This window comes from Trichomycterus rosablanca, chromosome 4 (genome assembly GCF_030014385.1).
Source record: "Trichomycterus rosablanca isolate fTriRos1 chromosome 4, fTriRos1.hap1, whole genome shotgun sequence".
In the NCBI taxonomy this organism is placed as follows: domain Eukaryota; kingdom Metazoa; phylum Chordata; class Actinopteri; order Siluriformes; family Trichomycteridae; genus Trichomycterus; species Trichomycterus rosablanca.
The window spans coordinates 20,431,086-20,441,315 of NC_085991.1; the positions used below are offsets into that span (position 1 = coordinate 20,431,086).

A 10,230-nucleotide genomic window follows, 5' to 3' on the forward strand; every position below is an offset into this window, starting at 1 on the left:
TTGGAAACACTGGGTGCAAGACACTTGTGCCCTAGATAGGGTGCCAATCATGTATGTGTAGACTCCTAGCTAGCCATTATAGACCGATGCACTTCCTGAGCACCTGGTAACTTTTATTTTAGGAAAGGATGTTTCTGTTTTGGACCTGTACAAAAACAATATTTTTTTTCCATTCATTCATTTATGACAAATAAACTGAAATTGTGAATACGTTCACTGCTATTTAAAATTGGCTGCCAAATGGCATAATGTACTTCTATGTGTGCTAGGTTTAGGGTTAGTTTTCACTTTGTGCTGTGTGAAATACAATTTACTAAATGTAGCTGACTTAATTAATCATGGAAATGAATTGTTCAATATGATAGTGCATTTAGCACTAAAACAAATCTATCACAAAGACTACAGCTAAACTTTGGCCATGTATAGTTTTGTTCATACTCCTCCCTGTTTGTCAATTATTATATCCTGACCACAGAAACTGGGTATTGCTGTTTAACCATTCTGAATTATTACAATATATAAAATGCAAATAAAAACAGCGATAGTTTGTAAATGTTTACAGGTATTTTGATAAAGAAAATGCACAAATAGAAGATATTTAACCTCATGAACTTGATTAGATTTGTAAATATACACTAGTTTCTAATTTAATGCCTGCAAAAGTTGTAAAAGCTTGTGAAATCAGAAACACTAATGGGTAATGCTATCACGATTGGGTATAAAATAAACAGTAACCAAATGCTGTGCCAAGCAAGTATGGGTCAATTTTTGGCACTTCAAACACTGCATGAGAAAATAGTTCAACAGTTTAAGAACATTTCTTACTGCACAATTGTGTGATTTCACCATTTACATTGCATACCATCAATAAAAGATGTAGAGTTCTCTGCATGAGGGACAAGGCTCAAAAACAATACTGAATGCCTATGACTTTATATTCCTCGGAAGGCATTGCATTAAAAACCGACGTGCATCTGTTATAAATATAACCACATGGTCACTTGAATACTTGTGACCAGAAAAGTCTTGCAAGTTAAACCAATCCATTGCTTCATCTGCAATGCATTAACAACCTCTAGGAATGCAATCATATTTTTTGGGCTCAAGTTCAACTCAAATGGACTAAATTAAAGTGAAAATGTATGGTCTGACCAGTTTACCTTACAGAATGTTTTTGGAAATTAATATTCTCTGGACCAAGATTCAGGTGGAGCAGTCTGGGCCCTTTCTGTGTGGAGTTTGCAAGTTCTCCCCGTGTCTGTGGGTTTTCTCCAGGAGCTCTGGTTTCCTCCCACAATCCAAAGACATGTAAGTAAGATATACATGTCCATATGAAATTGTCCATGACTGTGTTTGACATTAAAGACTTGAACTGATGAATCTTGTGCAACCAGTGATTACCTGTCCTGTCATGAATGTAACCGAAGTGTGTAAAACATAATGTTAAAATCCTAATAAATAATTATTATTATTCAGGGCCCAACAGTAGTGTGAGTTGAACCAGAACCATTGAGCTACCACTGCATTTACTATTTGTATTTTGAAGTGACAAATACTGGCATCTAGATGAGTTTTTTTTTTTTTAAGGATTTTTCTTTATGTTGCACTATCAAATTTAAAATGACCCTGTATATATACCGAAACAAGTTGAAGTTGAAACATTTACACATTTTGTCTTTGTACTGTTTTTATCAAATGCGTTCTTAGTTTTTATTTAAATTTGTTCTACTGGCCAACTTCATTTATTTTTTATTGCACTTTATTGGTTATTGGTTTTATATTGTTTTATAGGTCAAGGAAGAAAACCTTGCTGTGCTTTTTAAGTCAATGAACAAAAGTACAAAAATGTTTAGGTGACAATTTAAACATATATAAAATATGTTTGGGGATTTTATTAATGGAATGGTTAAATTACATTTTAAATATACTTGGGAAAAATAGTGTAAGTTACCTACTTTGAGGTGTTTTTAGGGTAATGAAATTAAGTTGCATAACGTATAGGGTCTGTGGTTTGAAGTGGGGGAGTACTTTTTTTCTGCTTTAAGAGGCTTGATACATAACACTGCAAATTTAAGAAATGGGGCAGGTCGATTAGGAAAGGAGGATTTTGGACCAGCGTTTACTAGTTCTGCCAAGCACAACTGGTAGAAAGACCACGTCAACAGCTGAAAGAAAATGGCTGCACTTTAAGCTGAATTATTGTTGCTTAAATCTTTTTAAAGTATTATTAGGTAAAGGGACAATAGAAGTACCATCGACTTTTGGCGAATAAAACAATTATTCGCTTTCGAAAGTTAGAGCAAAACTTGCTTGTTTACGGTTTCGTTAATTGGTGATGTTTCAGTAGTTTGAAGAAACGCTCTTGCTTTATTACACTCACGCATAGTGATGTTTAAATAAAAAGGGCAACAAAACGTTCAACTACATCATATCAGACTTCGCTTAACGACAGAAGGCATACATCAAAGACAAACACTCATGGAGTTATTCCTTTTGTTCGCACTCTGGCTGTGCGTTCAAGGTGGGCCGCTCAAAGCAGACTTCAGTCCGGAGGTAAGGAAGTGCGGGCTTGTTATTGGAACATTCAGCGGGATGATTGAGTGTATAATACGAGTCTAGAATCAAAAAAGAAAGACATATTTGTTACAATCAAATGTTTCAGACAAGTTTTTTGATGTTGCGAAGTGATCGTTCGGATTCTTACTGTTCTGTTAAATCATAAAAAGTCTTTCCGCCGTTTGTTTTGATTCACTTCTGAGCAGGGCTGGACTGGGAACAAAATTCAGCCCTGGACTTTTTTCTTCACCAGCCCACTACAAGCACATCGCGCCACACATATCACCCCCTACTCAAATGTTAGATGATTGATATTAATAGTTTTCATCTATCTTACCACTAAAGTTATTAACTCACTATAATAAAAATTAAAATAATAAAAACATAACTACAAACAATTATATATATTTCCAACTTTCCTTTGGGATTAATAGTTCTATCCATCTATCACACACATAAAATTAACAATTTCTTAAATGGTTCTATTGGATTTCCCCATCCTGTTTCATTAAACCGCAAGAAATAAAATTGTAAGTCGCTTTGGATAAAAGCGTCTGCTAAATGCTGAAAATGTAAATGTAAATGTAAAAAATAAAATTAAACCTTTCTTTCATTTAACCTTTAACACTGGTAAATATGCTTTTTTCGCACTTTTATTCACACGTGATTCACGTTTGTTCCAAATTAGTGCATTGCTCCGATGAGCAAAGAAATAAATCGCATGTGTAAATACTTTACATGTTGACAAGGGAAATTAACCATGTGAGCTATGCACATAATCACTCTAAAAAATGTCCTGAACAGCTGCATTTTCCTTTCTGTATTATAGAGGACAAGATAGTGTTTACTTTTTCTGAAGAGCAGAGACTAATGGTACCGTCTCAAATTATATCCACCGCCCTATGTAGTGCACTTGGACATGACATCATAGAACTTTTACAAAAATCGTCCTTAAAACGGCTGCTTTAAAGCCCCTGATATCCAACAGTAGCTTAGATAACTACTTATTAATCATTCAGTGACTTGTAAAAGAAATGTTTTGTACTGTTAGAAATGTTTTGTACTGTTAGGAAGTACCCTAAGTAGGGCATAGGCGACATTTGAGATGGGCCCACAGTCTCTTCTTAAACGGCGTTACTAACGAAGCCGAGTCACTGAACGCTAACTTTTCCTTTTCTGCTCTTTGGCTGTGCTGTGGTTCCTCACTGCCAAACAGGTTGTCCAGTTTCCTGCACTTTTCTGCATCTGCTTGCAGCTTTTTCTGTGTTTTATCACGGGCTTTTTCTGCTTACGCTTTTTCGACCCTTTCTCCATCTCGCACTCATTCTGGTGCTTGTGATTACGGTTTATCCTGGGGGAGGGACATTTCTGTGATTGGCCAATGGATATGCAGTGAGAATACTGTGGTGGGCCAATGCACACTTCAGGATTATTATTCAGGAATATTTAAAACAGAATTTAGTTTTCACTCTCTCAGCGGCCCACAAACAGAACGGCCCACCGGGAAAACTCCCGACCCTCCCGATGGCCAGTCCATCCCTGCTTCTGAGTAAGCATATCACCGCGGTCACGCCATCTGCACTTTAAAAAAAGCTTGGTCGCGCTATCTGCACTTAAAGTTTTACTGCGCGTTTAAACCGTGTTATACGGTAATCAAAGCGTCGAACAGACTGAGCCTGCTTTTTATAGCTTAATAAACATAATGTACTGTATTATAATACACAAAAACCACTACATTAAACAAGAGCATTAATTCTGTTATTAATGGAATAAATTACAAATGTTTTTACTGTGAGAAAAGTGTCTATTTGGTTGAATACAGACCCCTCTTTAAAGATCAATAAAATTAACAAATCAAATTGTTATTAGGTTCCATCCATACTGGCATTAAGTACACTTACTCTAGTACCCATGGTGTGATTTTGGGACAATTTTACTGTAGGAATTTAAAATAATGGCATGGCAAACTTAAGAAAAATGTCATTTGGGTTGTGATTAGACCATTATTTGAGAATCAATAAAATCAACAAATCAAATTGTTATCAGGTTTTACCCATACTGGCATTAAGTACACTTACTCTAGTACACATGGTGTGATTTTGGGACAATTTTACTGTAGGAATTTGAAATAATGGGATGTAAAACATATGTAAAATGTCCATTCGGTTGTGATTACACTATTATTTGAGGATCAATAAAATCAACAAATCAAATTGTTATCAGATTCCACCCATACTGGCATTAAGTACACTTACTCTAGTACACATAGTGTCATTTTGGGACAATTTTACTGTAGGAATTTAAAATAATGGGATGACAAACTTAAGAAAAATGTCAATTGGGTTGTGTTTACACTACATTTAAAGTCCAATAAAATTAACAATTCAAATTGTTATCAAGTTCCACCCATGCTGCCATTAAGTACACTTACTCTAGTATCCATGGTGTGATTTTGGGACAATTTTACTGTAGGAATTTAAAATAATGGCATGGCAAACTTAAGAAAAATGTTGATTTGGTTGTGTTTACACTACATTTAAAGTACAATAAAATTAACAAATCAAATTGTTATCAAGTGCCACCCATACTGTCATGAAGAACCCTTACTCTAGTACTCATGGTGTAATTTTGGGACATTTTTACTGTAGGAATTTAAAATAATGGCATCGCAAACTTATGTAAAATGTCAATTCAGTTTAGTTTACACAATAAAGTCCAATAAAATTAACAAATCAAATTGTTATCAAGTGCCACCCATAGGAATTTGAAATAATGGCATGGCAAACTTACTGTATGTAAAGTGTCAATTCGGTTGTGTTTAGACCACTTTTTAAAAATCAATAAAATTAACAAATCAAATTGTTATCAAGTGCCACCTATACAGTCATGAAGAACACTTACTCTAGTACTCATAGTGTGATTTTGGGACAATTTTACTGTAGAAATTTGGAGTAATGTGGTGATGAACTTGAGTAAAGTGTCTATTTGGTTGTGTACAAAACACTCCTTGAAGATCAATAACATTAACAAATCGAATTGTTCTCAAGTGCCACCTATACTGTCATGAAGAACACTTACTCTAGTACTCATAGTGTGATTTTGGGACATTTTTACTGTAGGAATTTAAAATAATGGCATAACAAACTTTTGTAAAATGTCAATTTGGTTGTGTTTACACAATATTTAAAGTCCAATAAAATTAACAAATCAAATTGTTATCAAGTGCCACCCATACAGTCATGAAGAACACTTACTCTAGTACTCATGGTGTAATTTTGGGACATTTTTACAGTAGAAATTTGGAGTAATGTGATAACAAACTTGAGTAAAGTGTTTATTTGGTAGTGTACAGACCACGTTTTGAAGATCAATAAAAATAATAAATCAAATTGTTATCAAGTGCCACCCATACAATCATGAAGAACCCTTACTGTAGTACTCATGGTGTGATTTGGGGAAATTTTTACTGTAGGAATTTGAAATAATGGCATTGCAAACTTATGTAAAATGTCAATTTGGTAGTGTTTACATTATATTTAAAGTCCAATAAAATAAACAAATCAAATTGTTATCAAGTTCCACCCATTCAGTCATAAAAAACACTTACCCTAGTACACAAAGTGTGATTTTGGGACATTTTTACTTTAGGAATTTGAAATAATGGCATGGCAAACTTATGTATAGTGTCAATTCGGTTGTGTTTAGACCACTTTTTAAAAATCAATAAAATTAACAAATCAAATTGTTATCAAGTGCCACCCATACTGTCATGAAGAACCCTTACTCTAGTACTCATAGTGTGATTTTGGGACAATTTTACTGTAGGAATTTAAAATAATGGCATCGCAAACTTATGTAAAATGTCAATTCAGTTTGGTTTACACAATAAAGTCCAATAAAATTAACAAATCAAATTGTTATCAAGTGCCACCCATACAGTCATGAAGAACACTTACTCTAGTACTCATAGTGTGATTTTGGGACAATTTTACTGTAGAAATTTGGAGTAATGTGGTGATGAACTTGAGTAAAGTGTCTATTTGGTTGTGTACAAAACACTTCTTGAAGATCAATAACATTAACAAATCGAATTGTTCTCAAGTGCCACCTATACTGTCATGAAGAACACTTACTCTAGTACTCATAGTGTGATTTTGGGACATTTTTACTGTAGGAATTTAAAATAATGGCATAACAAACTTTTGTAAAATGTCAATTTGGTTGTGTTTACACTATATTTAAAGTCCAATAAAATAAACAAATCAAATTGTTATCAAGTTCCACCCATACTGTCATAGAGAACACTTACTCTAGTACTCATGGTGTGATTTGTGGACATTTTACTCTAGGAATTTGAAATAATGGCATTGCAAACTTGAGGAAAGTGTCTATTTGGTAGTGTACAGTCCATTCTTTGAAGATCAATAACATTAACAAATCAAATTGTTATCAAGTGCCACCTATACAGTCATGAAGAACACTTACTCTAGTACTCATAGTGTGATTTTGGGACAATTTTACTGTAGAAATTTGGAGTAATGTGGTGATGAACTTCAGTAAAGTGTCTATTTGGTTGTGTACAAAACACTTCTTGAAGATCAATAACATTAACAAATCAAATTGTTCTCAAGTGCCACCTATACTGTCATAAAGAACACTTACTCTAGTACTCCTGGTGGGATTTTTGGACATTTTTACTGTAGGAATTTGAAATAATGGCATGGCAAACTTATGTAAAGTGTCAATTCAGTTCAGTTTACACCACATTTAAAGTACAATACAATTAACAAATCAAATTGTTATCAAGTTCCACCCATACAGTCATGAAGAACACTTACTCTAGTACTCATGGTGTGATTTTGGGACAATTTTACTGTAGGAATTTGGAGTAATGTAATAACAAACTTGAGTAAAGTGTCTATTTGGTTGTGTACAGACCAATTTTTGAAGATCAATAAAATTTTTGGGACTATTTTATTGTAGGAATCTGGTTTAATGTGATGGCAAACTTATGTAAAGTGTAAAATTACACCAAAAGAACCACGATGAACACTTATTGTAGAGAAATCGGATGGCAAACCTATGTAAAGTGTCTGTTTGTGTTAACACCACATTTTGAAGTACAATTAAATAAGCAAATCAAATTATTATTAAAAGCCACCATTACATTCATAAAGAACATTTACTCTTGTATTCATGTTGTGATATTGAGACAATTTACTGTAGGAATTTAGAGTGACAGGATGGCAAATCCACATAAAGTGTATATTCGGTGTTGTTAAAACCACCTTCTGAAATCCAATTAAAAGCAAATCAAATTGTTATCAAATGAGACCACTATGATCATAAAGAGCACTTACTCTAGTAAGATCAATAAAATAAGCAAATCAAATTGTTATTAAATACCACCCTTACATTCATCAAGAACACTTACTCTAGTACTCATGTTGTGATTTTAAGACAATTTTACTGCTGAAATTTGGATAATGGCATCACAAATTTGCATAATTGGTCCAAAGTGTTAATTATCTGAACATGGTGATCAAGCATTAACAAATAATGAAATAATTTTAATACGACATGCTTTAAATAATATATTACTTAAAATAGTATGTGTGTAAATAATAAATAAATAATTTATTCTTGTAACAAAAAAAAGCCATTGACATTCAAGGATTAATGTAATATTGTCAGTTACTAATTACAAGTTTGCCATCCCATTATATCAAATTTCTACAGTAAAATTATCCCAAAGTCAAAACATATAAGTGCTGGACTAAGTGTACTTCATGAATCTAGAGGTCGCATTTGATAAACATTTGATTTTCTTTTTTTATTGATCTTCAAAAAGTGGTTTAAAAACAACCGAATGGACACATTACATAAGTTTGCCATTCCATTATTTTAAATTCCTACAGTTAAATTGTCCCAAAATCACACCATGAGTACTAGACTAAGTGTTCTTCATGGTCATTGGGGTGGAATTCAATAACAATTTGATTTGCTTATTTTATTAGACTTTAAAATGTGGTCTGAACACAACCAAATAGACACTTAACTCCAAATTCCTACAGTAAAATTGTCTCATAAATATAATAATAGTACAAGAGTAAGTGTTCTTCATGATTAGAGTGGATTTGCTAAATGTATTGATCTTCAAATAATGGTCTTAGCACAACTGAATAGACATTTACAAGTTTGCCATTCCATTACTCCAAATTACTACAGTTAAATTGTCTCACAATTACAACCTGTGTACTAGAGTAATTACTCTTTATTACCATAGTAGTGCCATTTGATAACAATTTGATTACATTATTTTATTGGACTTATACCGAATAAACACTTTACACAAGTTTATCATCACATTACTGCAAATTTCTACAGTAAAATTGTCCCAGAATAACGTGGTGAGTACAAAAATATATGTTCTTCATAGCTATATGGGTTGCATTTAATAATAATTTAATTTGCACATTTTATTGGACTTTAAAAATTGTCTAAACACAACCGAATTGACATTTTACATAAGTTTTCCATTCCATTATTTTAAGTTTCTACAGTGAAAATGTCCCAAAATCACACCATGAGTACTAGAGTAAGTGTTCTTTATGACAGTATGGGTGGCACTTGATAACAATTCGATTTGTTAATTTTATTGGACTTTAAATATAGTGTAAACTCAACCGAATTGAAATTTTACATAAGTTTGCAATGCCATTATTTCAAATTTGTACAGTAAAAATGTCCCAAAATCACACTATGAGTACGTAAGTAAGTGTTCTTCATGACAGTATAGGTGGCACTTGATAACAATTTGATTTGTTAATTTCATTGATCTTCAAATAGTGGTCTGTACACTACCAAATAGACACTTTACTCAAGTTTGTTATGCCATTATTTCAAATTCCTACAGTAAAAATGTCCCACAATCACACCATGAGTACTAGAGTAAGTGTTCTTTATGACAGTATGGGTGGCACTTGATAACAATTCGATTTGTTAATTTTATTGGACTTTAAATATAGTGTAAACTCAACCGAATTGAAATTTTACATAAGTTTGCAATGCCATTATTTCAAATTTGTACAGTAAAAATGTCCCAAAATCACACTATGAGTACGTAAGTAAGTGTTCTTCATGACAGTATAGGTGGCACTTGATAACAATTTGATTTGTTAATTTTATTGATCTTCAAATAGTGGTCTGTACACTACCAAATAGACACTTTACTCAAGTTTGTTATGCCATTATTTCAAATTCCTACAGTAAAAATGTCCCACAATCACACCATGAGTACTAGAGTAAGTGTTCTTTATGACAGTATAGGTGGCACTTGATAACAATTTGATTTGTTAATTTTATTGGACTTTAAATGTAGTGTAAACTGAACTAAATTGACTCTTTACATAAGTTTGCCATGCCATTATTTCAAATTCCTACAGTAAAATTGTCCCAAAATAACATCATGAGTACTAGAGTAAGTGTTCTTCATGACAGTATGGGTGGCACTTGATAACAATTTGATTTGTTAATTTCATTGATCTTCAAATAGTGGTCTGTACACTACCAAATAGACACTTTACTCAAGTTTGTTATGTCATTATTTGATTATTTCAAATTCCTACAGTAAAATTGCCCCAAAATCACACTGAGTACTAGAGTAAGTGTTCT

General features: G+C 33.0%; 1 protein-coding gene across 1 annotated transcript in view; it reads left to right on the top strand.

Annotated features, from left to right (window-relative positions):
- Window positions 1–2,142: 2,142 nt before the first annotated feature.
- The window catches only part of LOC134312203 (matrix metalloproteinase-14-like), a 33,003-nt gene continuing 24,915 nt past the window's right edge, over window positions 2,143–10,230 (top strand). The window contains exon 1 of the mRNA XM_062993938.1: window positions 2,143–2,553. Coding sequence (XP_062850008.1) covers window positions 2,479–2,553 — 75 coding nt within the window. The 5' untranslated portion in view covers window positions 2,143–2,478. The remainder of the gene's footprint in view (window positions 2,554–10,230) is intronic.